At 41.2% G+C, this 23806-nt stretch overlaps 1 protein-coding gene across 1 annotated transcript in view; it reads right to left on the minus strand.

Annotated features, from left to right (window-relative positions):
- The window catches only part of RAB3B (RAB3B, member RAS oncogene family), an 821272-nt gene that overhangs the window by 139254 nt on the left and 658212 nt on the right, over window positions 1–23806 (minus strand). The window contains exon 3 of the mRNA XM_086936190.1: window positions 9013–9131. Coding sequence (XP_086792316.1) covers window positions 9013–9131 — 119 coding nt within the window. The remainder of the gene's footprint in view (window positions 1–9012; window positions 9132–23806) is intronic.

Consider the following 23806-nt stretch of genomic DNA (forward strand, 5'->3'; position numbering starts at 1 on the left):
GGACTGCCTGCACCCCATTGTGTTTATTTGGTGCAACCCAGTGCTGGGGGCGCCATAAAAAGGTTTTGTCTTAGACTTTTATTAACTACTAGAAAAGGAACAACCCTTGCTCAAGACCTTGTCAACCAAACCGCATTCCAAATGAGCGGCAAGAGCACTTCCTCTGAAATGCAATGGTGTAACTGGTCGTCTTAAATTAATGAAAAAAGCCATTGAAAAAACGTTGAACTTTTTTAATGAGACCAGTTATACAAGGACGAGTTGGCAGTCTTAAAACTCATTAAAATGTTATTTTAAATAACACTCAAATTCGTACATATTTTAGGAAGTGGGGAGGAAGGAGAGCACATTAAGGCACATTTCACCATTACCCTCGTGGTGGTGAATGAATATTTGACTCCCAGACCCGGCCTCTGTGTGCTCTCTGACATCTCTCACCTGCGTGCGCTCCTGGTGTGAATCCATCAACAATTGGACACCCCTAGACCAGCGCAGCTGCTCGCCGTGTTGTGAGCGCAGTCCCTGGTGGGAGGAGGGGGGGTGGGGAGAGCAGAGATGCACGTAGAGAAGGCAGTGCTGGGAGCAGTGAGAGATGCCCAGTGCTGCCATTCTGCACTGAGGGTCCAAAGCTCCCCGAAGCCGCCACTCACTGATTGCACTGATGGGCAGGGCAATGGCGGACGATATGGGGCAGGAGGAGGCCTCTCTGCTGGGACAGCAAGGAGAGCCCACATCTCTGCAGACAGGAACGCCATATTAATTATTTTTTTGGACATCACTTGCACAGCCCTTCCCTGCGTTATGATGTTGAGTGCATGCGTGCTCCTAGGCGTCTATTGTTTCAGTGCATAAGTACGAGGCAAAGGCCAGGATCACACATTGTCGAGGAGCCAGGATTACAATTCCGCTACCCTAAACCTACCACTGGCCATCTAATCACTACGCAGCGCCTACAACAATTAGCCTGTGCTTCCCCAAGCGATTTTCAAAGGTAGCCTTGTTAAGTAAATGGTCTTGTTAAAGATATGTGAAGTACTCCTCGGGTGCGGCCGCATTAAGACAGACGGCATACAACAACAGATCCTCCCCCCTCCCACCCCCCCATGTGAGCCAGGCAGGGGGCCTGGTGTTGCTCTGGCCCTCGGGCCATTCACACCTCGGCTCTCCTGACACCTCCGTGCCAGGCCACCAAAGGCAGGCCAATGCTTTCAAATGCTTTGGCTCCATCAAGTTGCCAAAAGGCGCAACAACTCTGAAAATCAGTGACACTCGGTTTAAACCAGGTCAGCTGATTTTCATCCTGTAGTGTATTATCGTGCAGAGTCGGTTTTAACCGAATTCCGAACTGCCTATTTATAAGGCACAGGCCCGGGGGGGTGCCATATATGGGGGAGAGTTGTGAGGTTATATCCCATCGCCAAAATTGCTGACCACAGAGAATAAATTCCTGAGGCAGATTACAGCTCTCCCGTTGAGTACCCCAATTCTGCCCTTAAGGCTGGACATGGGCATTAGGCCCATAACGGAGGAGTTGGGGATTAAACCTTTAGCTTTCTGGCGCCGCCTTTGGAGCAGTCCAGACCTCTCAACCTACAGAGCTGAGTTGCAGGAATTCTTATTGTTGCCCAATGCCACTAGAACACCTTGGTTAAATTATATTAAGAGAACCTCCGAGGCAATTGGTCTTCCAGATTTATGGTCGGATCCAGTAAACACAAGTAACAGGACTCCCAGAAAGGCGTTATCCAGAGCATACTATGATCTAATGCTGTCCCGAGCTGTGGATAGCACCCGTGAAGGATCATTGACGAACCAATTCACAAAAACCAAAGACTCTTACCAACTCGAAAGTGTCCTAGATGGCATGACCCCGGTGCTAACTAGGAAATTATTCCTGCAATGGAGGTACGGGACCCTTCCCTTGGCATCTTTTACCGCAGCATGGTCTTGTCGGCCTTCTACAGAAATTTGCCCTGCATGTGATCACACAAAGGAGAATGACGTACATGTGGTTTTTTTCTGTCGAGCCTATGAGAAAAGCAGGAAATACTGGCTGGTCCCTCTGCTCAAAAATATGGGATTTAGAACATTTTTACCCGCTTATAGAGTTTTAAAGACTGATTTATCCCCAACTATTGTATTTGCCCTATCAAAATTTTTAACTGCAATGTGGTATGCCCGAAATTGCTGTATCAAGAGAGCTGGGGACTCTCGACAGACCTGAATCCCTGACATGCCGCTATCTATTTTGATCACCAATGTTGTTTAATGCGTTTTTTATTAATGACAAAATGACATCCTCTGTATTTTTTAAATAATGTGATGATATGTATATCTTTTATGATCATGTGATCGAAATAAAGATTTTTGGAATGGAATGGAAAAACATACAATGCCTTTAGGTTTCATCTGGAGACCCACAGATATCACCTGGTCCAACATCCCAACACCATGAGTACTTCTGAGTCCGGTAATAAACACCTTTTTTCTGTAAGAGCCACAAGTCAATTTAGTTTGTGAGGTGCGCTGTAGCCACACAGCTAATGCCACTGCCACCCCAGTGGCAAAAGTAGAAATGAAAATCTTGTCAGTAATAAGGATAGTTTACTGATATGAATTGCTTATTTATGAACCCTCAGGCCAAATATGCAATAAAACTCATTGAATGAGGGAGGTAGGGTTCTTCTCTGAAGAGATAAAACATGGTGCGTCCCCACGATCATCCAAACAGGCTTCCCATGTGACACACCTGCACTGGGGCCTTCTTTTAGCCGGTCATTAAATAGTAACAATGACTTATTCAATAGTGATACCCTGTTCTGCTATCTGAAACGACTCACTAATGGGTTTGGTTGTTCCCATTGGTGCAGGGTCAAGACTGATTTGCATTTGGCTGGGTCCAAACTGAGGTGGCACAGTGTGCAAAATAATGATGGACTGGGATGTGGTCCTGGGTAATTACCAGTGGATGAGATTAATTCAAGCATTCCATCCATTACTTTTGGTATACTTTAGAATGTCACCCTAGGTGAGGCAGGCATGCCCAGACGTGAGTCCTGTGATCATTGTGCTATGTCCGGCAGATGAGCCCATAATAAGGACAAAACCTATCCGGTTCAGGTAGACCCTGGCTAGGCAGTTCAGGCTGAACTGTTTCCACTGGAGCAGGGTCAAACCTGATTTGCATATAGCTGGGTCCAAACTGAGCTGGCATGGTGTGCAAACTAACGATGGTGCTGTTCCGAGTAATTACCAGTGACTGAGATTAATTCAAGCATTCCATCCATCACTTTCGTATACTTTAGTTGATAGTTTTTTCTACATGACACCACTATAGGAAACATGATCACATGTCATTAATCTTAATCCTAGTGCTGAAGCTTAGCCCCAGAACAAAGGACTGCAAAAGAAGAGGACTGAACTTTGTGGAAAATACAAAACAGATAAAATAATAGGCTGTACAATAACATTTTAATGCAGTGTTATAGTGGAGTAATGAGTGTTATAAAGAACTACAAGTATCGGATAGGTTTCATTGAACGCATGCTCTACAATAATTTGAATGAGGCACTAGGTTTCAGTTTTTTAACAATGTAAAGGTAAATGTATATATGGGAATCACATTGTACAATAGGCTTATCAAAAAATCATTAGATGGTATGACAAAGTATTCTGTTGATTGTCAAATTAAAATAAATGGATATTTAATTTGAGTACAAATTGATGTGCTTACAACCTTAAAAAAGCAAATAAGGTCGCACAACACGTTTTGCCTGTGTAGTACATTCGAACAATTGAAAAAGTAAGGTTGATTAGAGCATCAAGGAGGACTCAGTGGATATAATTTGTTATACATTTTGAACTTTAACATACACAGGAGTCTCTTTTTGAAGATGCCTTTTCTGGTGTTTCTTATTTCTGTCTGTAGTGTTGCTGGCTCCACTCTAACAGTCTAAACAGTGAACACATCGCACAAATTAAACATAAGGATGTTTAGCTTACTTCCAGGTTGTTAAATGAGCAGAAAGCCCTCAAAACAGGTCAATAAAGAGTCAGTCATGCTATCCTAAAGGGTTGCTAAGTCAGCGGATTTTACGCATTCTATCGCCCATTTCTTCCAAGGTAAAGCACTAGAACAGGAACCTGCGTCTATGCTTGGACATATTCCCAGTCGGATGCTGCATTTATTATCCGGAGGATTCCCATCTTTTGCTTATACGATCCACACCTGGAGGCAAGTTCTGTGGTCACATCTCCAGCCACAATAATGAAATCTAGTGCGTGTAACACCTGAAAGAGGAAGTTGCACTAGAATGAGCACCTTCTAATTGTCAAGTTTTTCAATAGGCAGTAAATTGATAATTTTCAAGTTACCTTTTGATGTGTTGTTATAACTTTCGTGAGACCCCATTGCTTTAATTAGAGGAAGCGCTTGATCTTGTATACCTTAAAATTCCCTATTTCACTTTTTTTCATTTCTTCTAAGTGGGTCTAGTAGACTTTCTTTGTGGTATTTTTACAAAAGGACAAATCTATACAGACATCCTTGAAAACAGATAAGCTTCATAATGCTATAAACTATTTTCTGCCTAAAACAGCTATGTTCCAAACCATAAACCTACATGCATTGTTATGTGCAGTTATCAGGCCGATAAATCATTCATGGGCTTTTAATTAAGCATCTTAAATTTTTTGCTGATATCTGTCCAGCACAGGAGTCTCCAATGAGTATCTCGTGAGCTACTGGTAGCTCTCAAGCCACCTGTATGTAGCTCCCCTGTGTGCAAACCAACCTACCAAATTAGAAGCTTTTGCTTGGTCTAATTAATATATGTACATCAAAATTGAAACGTGTGTATTTTAGACAACAATGTATGTACGTTCAGAACTCATAATCTGATGTATTTAGAAAAATGGTTGAATTTCCAAAATATATTTAAAGAAGGTACTTGAGTTATAAATCGTGCGGCATTGGGGAGACCTATTACTGATATATTACCAGGTGTTGGGCCCTATCTACGTCTCTTGTGTATTCCAACGGCTATGAGCACACCATTTGTCACCTGTTTTTCCCCCGGAATCACGTAAATCCATATTGAAAAGTCTCTGATATCTCTAAGTCTGTGTGGTTATTTCCCACTCCAGGGAGAAAACTTATAGTTGTTGGGTTTTGGTGGGAGGTTACAGGCAGGGAATGCAGATTTGGGCCCTCTTGAATCCTGCACCAAAAATGGGCACTCTCATAACATGGGCCAGAGTGGGTATACCTCGTGTGCCATGTTTTCTATTCATTTTTTTCAACAAAAGGAGTTTGGCCCATGCAGACAGAAGTGGGGTAAGGGCCCAAATACTTTGTAAAAAAGAGAAAGGAACCCACACTTCATTTCATTTCACACCGTTTTGATTTGGGATGAAAACAGATAAACAAAGCTTAATATGTTTATCTTGGCGATAAATTGCGCCGTTTTATTTATCAATTTTATCAAAAGTAGATATCACTTCAGTCAAGAGAAGTATCAATGTCTTGAACGTACTCACCATGAGCGTTCAACAAGAAACTTAAATCAAAAAGTGCATGATTACACAACAATTTGACGCAACATACAAAAGAAATTGTAAAAACATACAACTAATAAATAATATACAAAAAACATGTGCTATCATTTCACAAGACAAGGGGAATTGTCAACATATTTCTCCGTAACATTATTGTGAAATTATTGAATTTGACCAACAAGGAGCCTATCAATGGGTCTCCAATAAACAAAGCAAAACGACCTCTCGGTAGAAATGTTTAAGCAGGCGTATAGTTCCTAGCAATTTTAACTATTTATCAGAACTGAGGACTTGATCCTGTCCGCCTACGCGTTTCGAGTTTGGGAGGTTTCTTCTCAAACTCTCTTCAGGGCCAACTGAATTCTTTTCCCCGTTTGTTAAACCTATTAATAAAAACACAAGAATTGTGGACACTCGTTACAAATTGCTCCCCTCAACCTGCTCTCGCCTTCTCTTATGTACAACTTTAAAATGGCACGTACCTCTGGGGATTAGAGGTGATTCTGTTCATCCAAACCACTTGTGTAGATTTGTAGGGTCTGTGCGTTTTTCTAAAAACCGGGAGGATTTTTATGAAATGCCGGTTGTAAACATTTATTTTAAAATTTACATGGATGGTAAACTAAACCAATATGCTCATACCTGAATGTGTGGTATAAGGTGAACCGATATTTTGCTGCAATTTTCCAATTTTAAAGGATGTTAGATTTTCACACGGATCGCTGCAAGTAAAATAGGCTTATTACTAGCTTGTTTCAAAAGAAATTCCCGTGGGCTCTCAAGTGCTATATCAAGACACCCTGACATTAAATTCTCTATTGATTGCAGTAACCACCGAATGACATTCCTCGATGTGGCTGTAGGTACCGAAGGAGGCAAGTTCACCACAACTTTGTTCAAAAAGTTGTGGTGAAAAAGAACACAATCTTACATTATAAGAGTGCCCATCCACAAGGTTTGAAACAGAACCTCCCCTACGGTCAACTACTCAGGATCAGACGTAATTGTTCTGACCTTGATGAGTTTAATGTACACGCGGACACCTTCTGTGATGAGTTGAACAAAAGGGGTTACCCTAAAAAACTTCTTAAGCACTCTAAAAAAAGAGCACGCTTTACCCCCCGAGAGGAATTGCTTAAAACAAAAACTAAAAAAGAGTTGGACAAACTTGTGTGCGTCACTACCTACGGAGCGCATACGAACAAATTCCGACAGATTATTCTGCGTAATTGGCATCTGTTGGAGGGATTAGAATTCCCTTTGAAAAAGCCGATTTTCGCCATGAGGAAAAACCCAAGCATCAGCCAACAAATCATTAGAGCAGATAGCTTTTTACCAAAACCCAAAAGTGATCTAATTTCCAAATGGAACCTCAAACCGATCACAGGCCACCACAAATGTGGTACTTGTGTGGCCTGCAACAATGTTGTAGAAGGAGATGAATTTTGCCATAACGGCATAAAATGGAGACACAGCCTACATACAAACTGCAAAAGCAAAAATGTGATTTATGGTATTCTATGCGCTTGTAATAGACTGTATATAGGAAAAACATGCCAGCAAGTAAATGTCAGGATAACCCAACATCGCTCTCGACTGAGGGAATGTAAAATATCCCACTTCTGATTGGCCAATGAAGGAGGAGTCGTCCTCTTGGAGACACCGAGGGAACAGAATCCCATTCACTTCGTGTGAAGGAATGAGGAAGTGGTGAACGCTGCAAAGCTGAAAGGTATGACAACCATATTGCAAGAAGCGAACCAGCTGTCACGCTGTATTTCACGGCGTTGTAAACTCTGAGAACTGAGAATTATTCTAAATAGCACTACTGCTTTTGAACCCCTGCTCACAAAATCGACTCATATAGTTTTGCCGCGCTGCTTGTTTAAAAATACTCAGCGCGCGCACCGTTGAACTAACAAACATGGTTCCTGATTCACTTCTAATCACCGCCCGTGTTTCTCCAAACAGAAATACGGCACCGGAGGGCGCACCAGAAGGGCTACCGGCACAAACCCGGTCCCCTTTTTTGTGAACTAAGGCGACTTTGAAATTCGGCGAGCAGAATAAAACAGAGTAAGTGAACATCTGCTTATACCATATAGCACTTGAGAGCCCACGGGAATTTCTTTTGAAACAAGCTAGTAATAAGCCTATTTTACTTGCAGTGATCCGTGTGAAAATCTAACATCCTTTAAAATTGGAAAATTGCAGCAAAATATCGGTTCACCTTATACCACACATTCAGGTATGAGCATATTGGTTTAGTTTACCATCCATGTAAATTTTAAAATAAATGTTTACAACCGGCATTTCATAAAAATCCTCCCGGTTTTTAGAAAAACGCACAGACCCTACAAATCTACACAAGTGGTTTGGATGAACAGAATCACCTCTAATCCCCAGAGGTACGTGCCATTTTAAAGTTGTACATAAGAGAAGGCGAGAGCAGGTTGAGGGGAGAAATTTGTAACGAGTGTCCACAATTCTTGTGTTTTTATTAATAGGTTTAACAAACGGGGAAAAGAATTCAGTTGGCCCTGAAGAGAGTTTGAGAAGAAACCTCCCAAACTCGAAACGCGTAGGCGGACAGGATCAAGTCCTCAGTTCTGATAAATAGTTAAAATTGCTAGGAACTATAAGCCTGCTTAAACATTTCTACAGAGAGGTCGTTTTGTTTTGTTTATTGGAGACCCATTGATAGGCTCCTTGTTGGTCAAATTCAATAATTTCACAATAATGTTACGGAGAAATATGTTGACAATTCCCCTTGTCTTGTGAAATGATAGCACATGTTTTTTGTATATTATTTATTAGTTGTATGTTTTTACAATTTCTTTTGTATGTTGCGTCAAATTGTTGTGTAATCATGCACTTTTTGATTTAAGTTTCTTGTTGTACGCTCATGGTGAGTATGTTCAAGACATTGATACTTCTCTTGACTGAAGTGATATCTACTTTTGATAAAATTGATAAATAAAACGGCGCAATTTATCGCCAAGATAAACATATTAAGCTTTGTTTATCTGTTTTCATCCCAAATCAAAACGGTGTGAAATGAAATGAAGTGTGGGTTCCTTTCTCTTTTTTACAATGTTTTCTATTCAGTCATATTTTGGAATATTTAAAAGAAACAGTATTTTTTTTTAAAGAATACAACCAAAATTGAAATATGTAATTCATGTGTCTCTAACTGGATCTAAATGAGGGATTGACGTACATGATTCATTGCCCTCTTTGTCTCTGCAGTATCAAAATACACAGGGGCTAGCTTGTCACTACAAGTTTAATAATGTACTTTGCTACTAGAATGTCAATGACGCCATCTAGGACACAGAAGCGATAGAGGAGACACAAAGCATTTGAGCACCAGTGAAGCAGAGGCAGGACCACCAGAAAAGGTACCACCAGAAAAGGCGAGTGGCAGGTAACCTTCAGTGACAATGGCTTCCTTACCAGTCTTGGACTGAGGTGAAGGATTCTTCATTGGTGATATCATACATCAGAATGAAGCCCATAGCTCCTCGATAGTAGGCGGTAGTGATGGTTCTGTACCGCTCCTGGCCAGCCGTGTCCTGAAACCAAAAATACCCTCATGAATACCCACTGCAGTTCAATTTCAACGAATAAAAGATGAAACAGTTTGTTGAAGCAACAGGATTACCCTCACTGCTCATTGTCTTCATCCACTAAACCAGTTTACAGTCTTACTTCACTTTCACGACATGGCATAGCCAACTCCTCTTCAAGGACAAAGTGGCCCATAGTCTGTAAACCTCTTGCAAGTAGTTAAGATGCAAATGAATATGAAGTAACATTACATTCCTCCAATGGTTGTTACTAAGTTTCAGACAATCATTTTTATGGAGGATAAGCCCTATGTCCCCTTTTACACACATGCGTGTGCACACACTTTTTTCAGTGAGAAAAACGGAGGTTGAAGTGATGGCATAGTAATGAGATCATAGCTTACATTGAAAAAACAATAGAAATTCACTGAAAAGAACAGGGAAAGTGACGTTATAGTTAGGTTTTGAAACCAGATAAAGACTAAAAATTACCCACATCATGCACTGCTTATCACCGGACATATTACATCACTCATGACACATTAAATGACATGATTGATGACATGGTTGATGACGTCAATGATGGCATCTCAAATGATCTAATTTCAGGCATTGTGCTCAACCCCACTATGGGCACCTAAACCTTTGCTGCACATGGCCTGTTACTATGCACAGCAGTGGTTTGGACATATGACCTCCGGCCAGGCCTAGAAAGAAAACACACTGTGGTGCCCAAACCCTGCTGCACACAGCCTTCAGCCATTCAAGCAAGGCGTTGGCTGCAGGGCCTGGCCCTGGCCAACCCCCCAAAGTGCTTGGCCTTTGATGTGCACAGCGGGGGTTGGACACAGGGTAGTATATGTGTTCACTTCTCTTGCTTGACAGTTATCTGGGACACTGCTGAGTAAAGAGTAAGAGAAATGGGATGTACCGGATATATGAGAGATATAAAGAGAGCAGTATAGCGAGAGACATGAAGTAAAGAGAATGAGTGGAGCTAGAAATGATGTAGAAAGGTAGGCAAAGATTTAAAGTAACTAGAGAAAGGAGCGGTAGGCAGAATGAAAGCTAAAGAGAAGTAGAAATAGGAAGGTTTTAGAGTGTGGTAGAGAACTAGAGAGAAGAAGAGAGGAACGTACACAGAGCTGCAGAGTAGTACCGTACTCCAAGGGGTGAGATAGTGAGAGAGGTGTAATGTAGAAAAAGAGGTTCATTCGAGTGAGGTAAAGACAGAGATATGAGGAAAAACAAAGAGATGCTAGGTAGAGAGAGCAAAAGAGGTTTAAGTAAAGAGGGCAGTGGGAAGAGAGAAAGGAGTAAAATATTTAGGTGAAGGAAAGGGAACAGAGGTGGAAAGAGCGAAAGGAGAGTTGAGAGGTTAGGTACTGAACTAATGGTGATGCAATTGAGAGGTTAGCCAGTTATAGGGACAGCGGTGGGGTAGAAAGATGTAAGGTAGAGAGGGAGATAAGAGGTGAGTGGTGGGGTAAAGAAAGTGCTGAGAGCGAGGGAGAGGCGGTAAGGTAATGGAGACCGGGGGAGGGAGATGCGGTAAAGCTAGAGAAAAGGCTGTGTGAGAAGCGAAGTAGATGGAGGAGCGATACAGGAAGCTTAGATGGAAAAAAAGTTGGGAAAGTACCATTAAATCTAATCGATAGTGATAGACATAAATGTAGGCACAAACAATGACAGAGAGGGACAAGGTCAAGAGTCAAAGGTAGAGGGAGATTAAGTTGAGTGAGGTATTGGGTATATTGAGAGGAAGGCAAAGGTGAGGTAAAGAGAGCTGAGATAGAGAGAAAGGATGAAGGAACATAAAGAAGTAGAGAAAGAAATAAAGGTTAAGAGAGAGAGGGGGGTTAAGGTAGAAGAGGTGAGGGGAAATAAGTAGATAGAAATAACACAGAAAGATTAATTTTCAATGTCAGTGTCAACAACTGCCTAAGAGTTTCAAGTTTATTTTAATTAGCAGAGTTACTTAAAACCATTGCTACAAAATCTCATTGCATGTCATCAGTTCTTAAAATATTATAACCATTTAAAAACACTATAACCAATTGATGTTTACAGAACATTAAAGGAATAAGCAGTTATTTAGCAGCGTCTGACTTTTCCTTGTCAGCTGTATTGCTGTTCTGACTAGGCATTTTCTTCTCCACTTGTTTCAAGAATTTTACAAAGTGGCAGTTAAGCTTCGTGTCCTCGGGTGCAACACATGTCTGCACAGCCTGTCTCCATGTGTGAATACCTCTCGGATTAAAAAGTGGTTTTAAAAGCGATCTCCTTTCCTTTGTTAGTTCTTTGCATGAGCAGAGAAGGTGCATCATATCTTCTTGCGATGCACCAGGAGAGTGAGAGGATCAAGGCTGGGCAGACAGGCAAGGCATGCAAACTAAGGGGTAGATGTATTATTCCTAGTCCAACACAATACAGCAACTAAAGTTGCTGCACGGCATTGCACAAGGGGGAACAAGCAGTGCATGCAGAGGCACATTTATTCAAAATGGCCTGTGACTGCTCCCTGTTCCGGTGCTGGTTTACAAACAGGCTACCCAGCATCTTGCACAACCTTTGCACCATGATACAGAGATATCTGTGTGCTTTCTTGCATAGGATTTATACTGGTAGCATATCCTATACAACATACTGTGCCCTCGAAGGCTGCCAGAAAATACCTCCTTTGGTAAATGTGGTCTGAAAACAACCAAGTACAACCAAGACCAGTGGCACATCCAGGACATCACACCTCAACACAATCCGAAGCATCAGCAACAGCTTTCCTTCACTCGTACATAGTTCCGCATACGAGCAGATCATGGCCTTTTGAGAATGGCACACCATGCAAACATGAGATACGCCTGTAAACTTTCCATATTCCCTCCAGAGGAAGTGAGCTCAAATGATGTCCATGGAGAATCTCAATCTTTGTAGACATTGTGGTCGTTTTAGCCGTGAAGAGTTGCTCTTTGCATCAACCTTGTTCTCTGGTGGGCATCCACCTTCTCTCATACGTATTTGCACCATGCATTCCAGGCCAAAGAGGTAAAGCTGTGCTTGCAGGTCCTTCTGGAGGAGCTTTGGGAAGGGGCTGGTAAATATCACCATCTGTGCTATTATGCAGTCTGCAAGGTGTGTGTCTAATGCAGGTCTGTGTTTGAGTGTGTGTGGCCTAAGGGGCAATGGTTGCAACGTTGGGGTGTACCCATTTAAAGACGTACTGCTCCCTCGATTTGTGTGCTTTTTTTTGGAATGCTCAGTTGTGTCTTTTATTGCTTTTCAAATGTGTTTCTGTTCTCGAAGTTCTCTTCCCAGCCACCTCGCGGCTGTGCGATATTCTAAGTGTGCTCTTACAGTCTCTTAGCTGATAACATTCTGTGTGTTCTCCAAAAGATTCTTAGCCCATGACATTCAGTGTGTGCTCCTACAGTCTATTGATCCATGGCATTTTTCATCTGCGCCTAAAAATCAGTTGGACATTACATTTTAGGTGTTCTCCTAAAGATTCTTGTCCCATGAGATTCTGTGTCTTCTCCTAAAGATTCTTGTCCCTTGAGATTCTGTGTCTTCTCTTAAAGATTCTTGACCCATGAGATTCTGTGTCTTCTCCTAAAGATTCTTGACCCATGAGATTCTGTTTCTTCTCCTAAAGATTCTTGTCCCATGAGATTCTGTGTCTTCTCCTGAAATCTCTTAGCACTTGACTTTCTTTATATGATCTTAAAGTCTCTTGGCGATTGACTTTCTTTGTGTGCTCCTAATTTTTTTTGGCCCATGATATTCTGCCAGGAGGATCTGTCAGAAGTTCAGTCAAATCCCAGAGCAGTTAAAGATATTTATTGGAGCACTAACAGACACATGGAAGGAGCAGTGTGAAGTGTTCTGCTTGTTCGCGTGACTCGACCTTCCGGGCAGAGCACGAGGACAAGCAGAAACAAGACTTTGTTTCCCTTTAAAATGCTGGACTCGCGCTTTGTTATCTCGCACAGCTTACACCTGTTTTGTTAAGTTTCAAGCATTAACGTTGTAAGGGACAGTTATTCCTTGCTGTGCCGTGGATCTACATGCATGTGGTGATGTCCGGTTAAGTCATCGAATAAATACTTTACTTCAATTAAAAAGACTAAGTGTATTCACTACACAGTGTTCATGCTGGGAAGGGGGATTCAATCACTGCAGACAAGGGTGCTCCAGATAGTTTCATTACCAAAGGCGACAGCCAGTTAGTGGTTGATGACCTAAGGTTTGACGTCTATTTTGAACAAACAAGGCGAACCCGAAGAGTAACTAAGGACCCTGGGTATCAATTATTATATAGACCAATGGTCCTTAGGAAACAAGTTTAAAGAACAAACAGATGCAATATAGACCATGATGGGTACTATAAAGTGTCGATGCCCAGCCGGGCAAAGATTTTTAATATGTAGATAAGAGTATTTTTATAACAATCAAAGGAGGGAAGATACAAAGGGACGCAGTCCTACACCCGATTGAAGAGACAAAGGAACAAGCAACTAATAAGCATACAACAAAAAAGAGGGACACAGGTAAAAACTGGAGCATTGAAAGCTTGAAATTAGCATACAATGAAAACAAGCTAACGAACATAGTAACCACATTATTTCATACACAATGGAGGACGGTGGCACTATTTAGTATGTCGATGACGTTTCAATCCAAAGCTCATAAATTAAAGGGATCATCATCAGGACTAAAAGAATGATTTGCCTGGAATTATAAACACAATGCCTCATAGAACTGAGGGGAAAGTTCCAACGAACAGTGATTTTCTGGATGTGATGAAAGGCTTGAAGTTCAGATTGGAGAGGCATGGAGCTGCGAGGGGGCAAGATACGTCTCAAGGGTAGTGAGGATATATAGGATAATAGTATTCCTAGTTACTCTAACACGTCAAGCTGTACAAAACTCTTTTTATAGATTCACCTAAGATGGCAGACATTGTTTGGTTGACGGTGCATGCATCTGTGTACTAATAACCTGTCCCAATTCACTTTCTCCCTTACTGATGTCTGAGCTACTGCTTCTGGCATACATTTACTGTAAATCACTAGTCTCATTTCCAATCACAAGTCAGGTAAACTTATGGTGTGAATACTTTATGCCTTACTGACTTGTTGGTTTTGCTTTGTGATTGAGTCTGAAGCAAGTAATATTTCTTGTGACTTCTTATAGCATTAGTGGGTGACTTGGCAGAACCATTTTCTATGTTGCGGAAGCCCTATGAGTAATATCTAGTGGGGCCACATACATTTATTTTTTAAGTAGCTTCCCATATGGATACTTGCCCCTGTGTGGGAAATGATGGCACATATGTCATTTCAGGCGTGGAGGGAGGGGAGCCGTAAAGCGTTAGCTGACCTCTACCCCTGTGAAACATTCATTCCATATGAGCAGGCATATGGGGGCTTAGAGCAGGGTCAGGGCCACAATCTACATCATACTGGTCTGATGGAAACAGCCACAGTGACCTGGCCCACATATCCCGATATCCCGCAGGCCACCCACACCTTATATATATTGCTCACTTGTGACACTGGGCATAGACTGATCTCCCTCCCATACAATGCAATGAGTATGGATTCAACTGGCCCCCCTCCTAGGGCAAGGGCGGCGTGAGAAGCTAACTTAGCCGAGCCCCTGGGTGACAAGACTTGGTCAGCCATAAGTGCGCTTACCCATACAGTATCCTGTAATGCGAGTTTTAAACTGATACACTTTACCATCATATATCGTACCTACATGACAGCAGTGAAACTTCACCAAATTATCCCGACCTGCTCAGTTGCTTGTCCACCGCGTGGTGAGGCAGGGGCTGATTTTCTATACTTAGCATGGAGATGTCCCGCGGTGAGCCAGTTTTTGTCCCATAAGGTGGGGATTGTGCAAAGGGCCACAGGCTTTCACTGTTTATTGGGACACATCAAGAAACGCAAAATAACTTACAAGCTGTTGCAGTTACTGTTGGTGCTGGCGAGGCGTAGGGTCGCCCTATCATGGATGGGTCAGCGTGCTCCAGATGTGGATGCATGGAATCTTAGTGAATGGCAGGAGTTGTGTAATGCCTTTTTGAATCCGGAACTGGATGCGAGTGACCCGCATGAGTCAGACACTAGCAGGGGCATGACTGAAGGGAGGCAGAGTGAGAATGAAATGCACTAAGCGTGAGACTTGTAATTACCCTTACAGTAAAATGCACTGTCATTTATTGCTCCAATCCGATTGTACAAATATTTTCTGCTGTAAACGATAATTAGCTTCGACCTCCGTCAATGTATTATTTCTGCAATTTTGTTAAAAACAGAAAATAAAGGTAAATTATTTTGTAAGTAATAGCCAATGCTTCCTTTTGGTATATCGTTTTAGGCCAGGGCAATAAACTCCGCTCCGCTAGCGGAGATTTTTTAACTACGCATTCCATTAAAAACACTTATAAACACGAAATTCACGCAAAAACTCAGTTCCTCCATGTAGCAGAGTCAGCTACTAAATTGCACACACAAATGCTTTGATAAAGCAGCTGTACATGCTAAAAAGCATCTCACCAATTCACAAAAGTGAACTTCAAAAATGAAAACTATCAGGCAATGAGAGAGGTGATGATTTTGGGGTTCCCCCCTAACCTAGGGGGAACCCCAAGCAGATGCCTTGAACACAAAGAGCATATCATGCTGAACGATTCAGTGGTGGTTCCATCCTGTTAGGACCACCCTAAGAACAGTTATGGGAAAAATACAATCCCAACTAAAGGCCCTGCAAAGCATTATGGGACGAGATTAGCAGTGGGCAGTGAATATCATAGTATCCAATATCAAACTAATTCAACAAAGAGCTGCAATTCAACTAGTCGTTACTAGGTGTCCCTCACGAGTCAAATGCAAAAGCATTGAAATTATTACATCAAGCTTTTGCATTTGACTCATGAGAGACACCTAGTTAGAACTATTGGAACTGCAGCTTCATGAAAGGGTTTCAATGCTTTTGTATTTGGCTCGTGAGGGACACCTAGTAACGACTAGTGGAACCGCAGCTTGATGTAATAATAATTTCAATGCTTTTGCATTTATTTAAATGTTATGTGTTAGAGAAAAATAACTGATATCTTCAGACAGCTCACTTGAAAAAAATGTCTAAATGTAGTATGAGAGAGAAAAATTAACCTAATTTTCCAAGCAGTAATTAGTTAAAAGAAAAACTGACATCTGACCTCTTTCCTTGAACAGACAGCAAATGCGTCAAGATAAAAACAAGATTTAATGGCATCTTTTTTGCTCATTCACTTTCTGAAGTTACAGAACACTTGTTCCTTTCCAGCCTAAGTCTGCTCCCCTTTAGCGAAAGCTAAAAAATAGCGCAACCTGATAAAAGTTTACTCGCAATTGCGAGTAGATGTTTCGAGGTGTAATGAGGGCATAGTCATAGTATACCCTCTTACCGTCACGGTGCCTCATTCAGTAGAGATCTTGCTTACCAGCGCTCGTACACAACACATGACCAAGAGTAGACTTACAAAGTACAAGCAGGTTATACTTGCTGCTGAAAACATTACATTGTGGAGATATTCTTGTCTAAATCCTGCTCCTTTGATGCCATTGCCTGTTAATGATGAAAATGAGGAGGAATTTGACCATGACTGCCTTGCCATGACCAAGTTATGTACCAAGCCAAGACCAAATATCCAAGATAACCCTCTGGTAGAGCATGATTATATTTTTTTTCAAAGATAAACTGTGGTGGATATGCTACACACAGATCTGCACATCATTACGTCACGTAGATTAATTATACAAATATATTTCACTTGGTTACGGGTGCTCCCTTGGTGCCAGATACTCATCCACCTTAAGTATCAAACGTCCGGACTTACCAAATTAGTCCAGATAACATTCGAAACCAAAGACACCAGAGCACACCGTACAAATGTTACTTTTCTCCTATGTGCATTAGGCAGTGTTAGCATTCAGCATTCTCTGTTCAAAGTTCTGTAAGTGGTGTCACAACAAAAAAGTCCCAAATTCGTAATTGCAGCTGTATGGTAAATCCAAAGTCAATCTTTATTCCTTATATATACACAGCAGCCGACACGCGTTTTGGCCTCCTGGGCTTCCTCAAGGCTGCAAATTATACATAAAACAAAATTGCAGCAGCTTACAAAATACAATTATTAAAAGACCCCACTCAAATATTAGAAACCGATATTATAGTGCGTGTTAATTTAAGGTATAAGGCCACCGATCCCAAATCGCAAAAGAAGCTTAGAGCACTCATAGTGGGTCAAAGAACCCTCATAGCCTCCAACCATGTGTTACAGACAAAGAGAAAAGAGACTACGCCACCATGTCTCCAAAACACTTAGTGCCCAATTATATCAGTGTGATCTATCACCAGGACTTGATCTCAGACATGGAATTTAAATATCTATTTAATGAAACGCCAACATATCCTTGCATATACTGGCTACCAGAAGTACATAAAGGGGGTGCTTTTCCTCTGGGGAGACCCATTATCTCTGGGATTGGGTCGCTGATGGAGAGAATTTCGGAATACATTGATCTGTATCTGCAACCCCTATTAGTCAATCTACCTTCCTACATCAAGGATACATGTGACATCTTGAGAAAAAACGTCGATGTAGAGTGGGTGCCAGGACACTATCTAGCGAGCATACCAGGAAAACTCGGAATTGATGCAATACCACACTTTTTGGACACAAGACCAGTTCATACATATGAGCACTCAGTCATGCTGTTGGATATGATGAAACTTGTCCTTAATAACAATGTTTTTCTACATAATGGTAATTGGTACCGTCACATAAGAGGAGTGGCAATGGGGGCACAATTTTTGCCTTCTTTTACCAACCTCTATATCGGGCGCTTCGAGCAAACACATCTTTGCCGGGAAGGTCCATCCAGCCTAATGGAAAATATTTTATATTTAGGAAGATACATTGATGACATTTTGATGTTTTGGGCTGGGACCATTGAGGCCCTAAAGGAATTTTTTACATACATAAATTACAATCCCTTCAACTTGACCTTTACTAAGGAACAAAGTACTACTGAGATTCATTTTTGGGAGATCACAATTGTGGTAAAAAATTATAAACTACTGACAGTACCCTACAGGAAACCTACAGCATGTAATGCGTTATTGCATGCCAGTAGCTCACATCCTCCTTCCCAAATAAGACCAATTCCACTTGGGGAAATGATAAGAACAAAGAGGAACTGCAGTGATTTAGCTAAATTAGATGAAGAATTAAATCGAGTGGAAAAAAGATTTACTGCCAGAGGTTACAATAAATACATCATTCAAAAAGCCCGCCAAAAAACAACCAGGAGAAATGGGGACAATTTACTCACAGGTATGCATAAAAACAAGTCAAGAAATAATAAGAAAATCAAATTTATTACACCATACTCGTCTGTGAGTACTGATTTATACAAAATATTGAACAAACACTGGCATCTACTTATCAATGATTCTGAATCTGCATGCTATTGTGGGCCTAAAACCATCAATCACATTTAAAAAGGGTACAACATTAAGACAATCACTCTGTCCGAGCTATATACCACAGAGGGAGCATAATATGTGGCTTCCATCTGCTCCTAAAGGCTTTTATAAATGTGGAATTTGTAGTGTGTGCTATTTTGCTATGAACAAAATGATCATATTCAAATACAATACTGAGAAAATATATACAATAAACCAGTTCAACAATTGTAATATGAAGTTTACAATATATTGCATTAAATGCATTTGTGACAAAATATATATTGGAAGCACTGTGAGACCTCTCAGGGAGAGGATACAAGAACATATAAGAGCTATCAGAAACAACATTACTCAATATCCTATGGCTGTGCATTTCAATACTACACATAGGAACACAGAAATTATGAACATAGGTTTTCATGGTATAGGTGTAGCACAGCTGAGTCAGAGGGGCGGCAATAGGACATCAAAATTACACCAGATGGAAAGTAAATGGATAATTAATCTAAGAGTCGTGGAACAGGGTATAAATGTGGATAAAGATCTGTTTCAGTTGTTATAATTGTTGTCCCTGGTATCTAGAGTTGGATATGTTATCAGACAGGAGAACTTTTAAAACTACCCAGAACAAATAAGAGAAATTTGTGACTAGGATAAGGTACTTTGTTTCCTGAATATACATACCAAAAGAGGTTCAGGTTTGAGAGCTGTTTGTAGTGCTTAATGTTAGATATAAGATGTTGAATGTATGACATAATCATGAACTCAGTCAATGTTACTAATTTGTTTGATGAAGATCAATACTATGCATCTTGTATGCCCTGTTGCCATTGAACACCGTATCAACATACAATAGTCCCTAATTCCAGAATGATATCATATGTCTTAGTGTACATTGTCATTTATCTTGTTATATACAACTTAAGATATTATTGAAGTGGGGTTGTGTGGGTTTGTGTTCTCAGTGTAGACGTATGATATGGAATTGGAGATACTGTATTACCTAGTCGTGGTTTGGAATACTCCCTGCATGTGTCCACCTACTTTTTCTACTTTCTCATAACGTGCACGAACTGTAATCATTATACTGGCACTGTTTGTATCTACTAACAATGTCCATCATATTTTAATGAATCTCTCTCTACTTACATACTTTGACATATTTTAGAAGTCACTATTACTGATTATATATCAGTTATCCACTAAGACAGGTCAGGAGAATTACTGTACTGTCATTGGGGATATGACAGCCATTGATAGTCGTCTCGCAAAATGTTAGACGGAACTGTAACAATGAAGTGTACTTTATTATCAATATCAATACTCTACTAACGGGTTATACCTTGTGATTGGTATAGCGAAGTGCTTTCACGTATTCGGGCTCTGACATTACCAAGAAGGCCACTATGGTATTTCACTCAGTGGGACTCTAGATTGGGATGTCTGCTTTTGACTTCCGTTAGTATCGAGTTAAAAAGAACTCACTAAGATGACGTATGCGTGCGCGACACAAGAAGTCGATATACAGACATGTTTGTGGGACTCGTCGAGATACAAGGTAAGCCGAAACTCTGTAAATTAGAGTTGACCTAAATACCAACCCAACATTTGGACTATAGGCCCAGATTTATATAAATGTGGGTGTACTTGTAAAGCGCACTGCGACTCCATGGAGTATCCTGGCGCTGAAGACCGCTGGGGAACCCATCCTGGTTTTCCCTGTGAGATGGTCCTTTTTCTGGGTATCTCCAAGGTGAAACCAGGCATCCCCGGCGTCTGTGGGGGGCCGTTGTAGAGATGAGGCAAGCTTAATGCCCAGAGTTGCCAAGTGTGTTCCCTGGTTAGAGTAGGCACCGAGGCGAGAATTATCAAGTCTGTTTTGACCGAGGTCCACGACCCTCCCACGTCGGGAATTGAACCCTGGTCCCGAGCCAGATCTTTGCTTCAAGGTCTGCCGCTCTAATCGGTGAGCCACACTTCTCCACATGTAACTGTTTTGAGCTGACGGATGGGTATTTGTTTTTTCGCTTCCTTTAGATGGAACTTAATATGGTTCCGTGAGAAATATTAAATACCCGAATTAACGGTACACACCTGAAATAACAGTTACTCAATGGAGGAATTCTGTGATACTTTGGTAAGATGCAAATATGCTACCTGACTACGAGAATGAATCACGTTATTGGTTTCGAATCGATAACTGGAGGGGAATTTTTAAATATTGTTACTTGATTTTCAGGAAAATTAAAAAAGGCAATTGCTTTTACAACATATTTATTATGAAATTTGAACTAATTGGCGACATAAGAATAACTTTCCAATAGCGAGGTGAGAATTTAACAAGGTCTTCTTACTTATCTTATACATCACCACATACCCATTTAAAATTGATGAAGTCTGGAGGTAGATCACACTGATATAACTGGGCACTGGGTGTTTTGGAGACATGGTGGTGTTGTCTCTTTTCTCTTTGGTGTAACACATGGTTGGAGGCTATGGGGTGTTTGATCCACTATGAGTGCTCTAAGCATCTTTTCCGATTTGGGATTGGTGGCCTTATACCTTAAATTGACACTCACTATAATATTGGTCTCTAATATTTTAGTGGGGTTTTTTAATAATTGTATTTTGTAAGCTGCTGCAATTATGTTTTTATGTATAATTTGCAGCCTTGAAACCCAGGAGGGTGAAACGTGCGTCGGCTGCTGTGTATATTTAAAGAAAATATAGATTGACTTTGGATTTACCTTACAGCTGCAATTACGAATTTGAGACTATTTTGTTGTGACACCACTTACAGAACTTTGAACAGAGAAAGGTGAATACTTACAGTGCCTGATGTACGTAGGATAAAAGTAACATTTGTAAGGTGTGCTCTGGTGTCTTTGGTTTGGGAGAGCTTGATTATGTGTTTGTGGATGGCATTTGTTTAAGAGATGAATGAGGGATTTTGAAAGCAGCATATGCCATTTGTGCCTTAGAAGGTATAATAGAAGCCTCCTGTTTGTATAATATAACCTCTGCACAGTTGGGTGAACAGTTTGCTCTTACTAGAGTCTCTTGTGTCTCGACAATTCAAGGGGCACAACGTATTCTGATAGCAGTACATGTTTGAAATAGTTCATGACTTCGGGCATTTGTGTTCCCAGAGAGGTTTCATGATCTCATCTGGCTCCCCTATGTGGAATGGGAAATGTTTTTTTGAAAACGGCGACGGCGCATTATCGAAGGGGATACCACATGCCACAGAGACTGGACGTGAAATTCACATGCATTCCGAAAACTTTCTTCCTTGTCAATACATGAAGCAAATGTATGGAGGATAATCAATAAATAATAGTGAGGCGGCTACTGGGTATCAACTGGATTATTGGATAACATATTCCAAGAAACAAAGAATCATCTTGTATAAACTAACTATCAACATAGGAGAAAATCTAAATGGAAACTTAAAGGTTCTGCCATCAATGAACTTTTTACTGTCGGAAGTGGAGATTGAAAGAATAACCAGCATAGTCAGACTCACCACTTCTTGCCCTGAAGAAGTCCTTTTAGACGAAACGTGTTGGCTACGTTTTGTATGAAGAAAAAGAATAAAGAACTTTTGAAGCCCTACTGAACGGATTCTAAAAACTTAATTTATTGTTTTTTGTGGCGAGTGCTGGACCATTGTGTTGTATTGGAATGGGAACTGTGTTGTGGAACTTCTTGATGCATTGCAAATGCCGGCTGAGGTCGCATTTGAGAAGTGTGCAGCACGAAAAAGCGGGAACAATTTTGTTACAGCTGGCAATAGGTATGCCAACGAGGTTGTGAGGTACTGTGCTCCTGGGTCTTGCACCTTCCATGGGGATTGTTCAAATGAATTTGAGCACGATACGTCTATAAGCATTTTGCTGACCATTGCTGATACAATAGAAGAGGTAAGGAGATTGCAGGAAGAGGTGCCATAAAGTGACCAGGCAACCTGGGTCAAGGCAAGGTGTACTAACAACGAAGATGTAGAGTGGGTCTTTGTAGATGGTCATGCTGTGTTGTCCACTTCAATGTTTTCACAATGATACGTTACTTCCATGGTGCTACCCGCATAGGCCAAGACGAAATGGTTCATCTCTTTTGCACATATTGATTTAACCCCAAGTTTTGTATAGTTGCAGCTGAGTTAAGCCACAAATGTGCCACATGCTGTCAGATAAACACAGGAAAGAAAACAGCAGTCCTTAATAGCCATATAGGTAGATCAGGCTGTCCCTTTAACTGTACACAGCTCATCTTTGTCGAGATGCCTGTGTGTAATGGGCTCTGTTACATTTTGTGTGCTTTGTCTGTTTCCTGATGGATGGAGGCATAACTCATAAGTCTTAAACAGTAGCTCAGAGAATTAACCCATCTGGTTTGTGATTCTGGTTTCTCTTTAATCACATTATGGCACTCCAAGAATGAAGTGATGAACCTTTTGTATGCAGCTTTGCAGGTGGATCAGAGGTCCCACCGTAGTTAGAGACCTGAGTCTTCCGCCATTGTGGAGCAGATAATAGGGACACTGAAATCCCATCTGGATAAAGTGTGTACATCCACGTCTCTAAAGAGGCCAGATTCTCTTCCATTTGGCGCTGATGAGTTTGAGAAGTATTCTGTATCGGAGGGAGGACAGGACTGTGCAGTTATGAGACTCTTATGGGCAGAGTCGTCCTGCTGTGCCTGCGACTGCACTTGTAAATATTACAGAGGATTTGGTTCTTGATTGCTACAAAGGCCTGGTTGATGTGGTATGGTCTGTGTCCCACCAAGTTGAATTGGCGACTCCACGCCCAAGGCAGGAGCAGTGCCATGACCTCAGTACTGGTGACTGGATCTTAATGAAGGAAGCACGTGAGAAAGCTGTGCTTAAATCTCAGATAGCATGGTCTCTGCTAGATGATTCTGGTTACAAACACAGCTGTTAAATGTGGTTGCCTTACAATCTGGATTTATGCACCACACACTCAGAGAGTGAGACAAGCTGGAAAAGAAATTGTGATAGCCACTACTGAGAGGCAAAGGCCAACCTCAGTGCTCAGCGGTAGAGTAAAGAGAGTGTGCTCAAGTGTCTCCAAGTCAACCCGAGACAAGTGCACGGCCTGTAGTTAATGAGTCGTAAGTAGCCACAATACACAAACTGAAGA

This window comes from Lissotriton vulgaris, chromosome 1_1 (genome assembly GCF_964263255.1).
Source record: "Lissotriton vulgaris chromosome 1_1, aLisVul1.2, whole genome shotgun sequence".
NCBI classification, from domain to species: Eukaryota; Metazoa; Chordata; class Amphibia; order Caudata; family Salamandridae; genus Lissotriton; species Lissotriton vulgaris.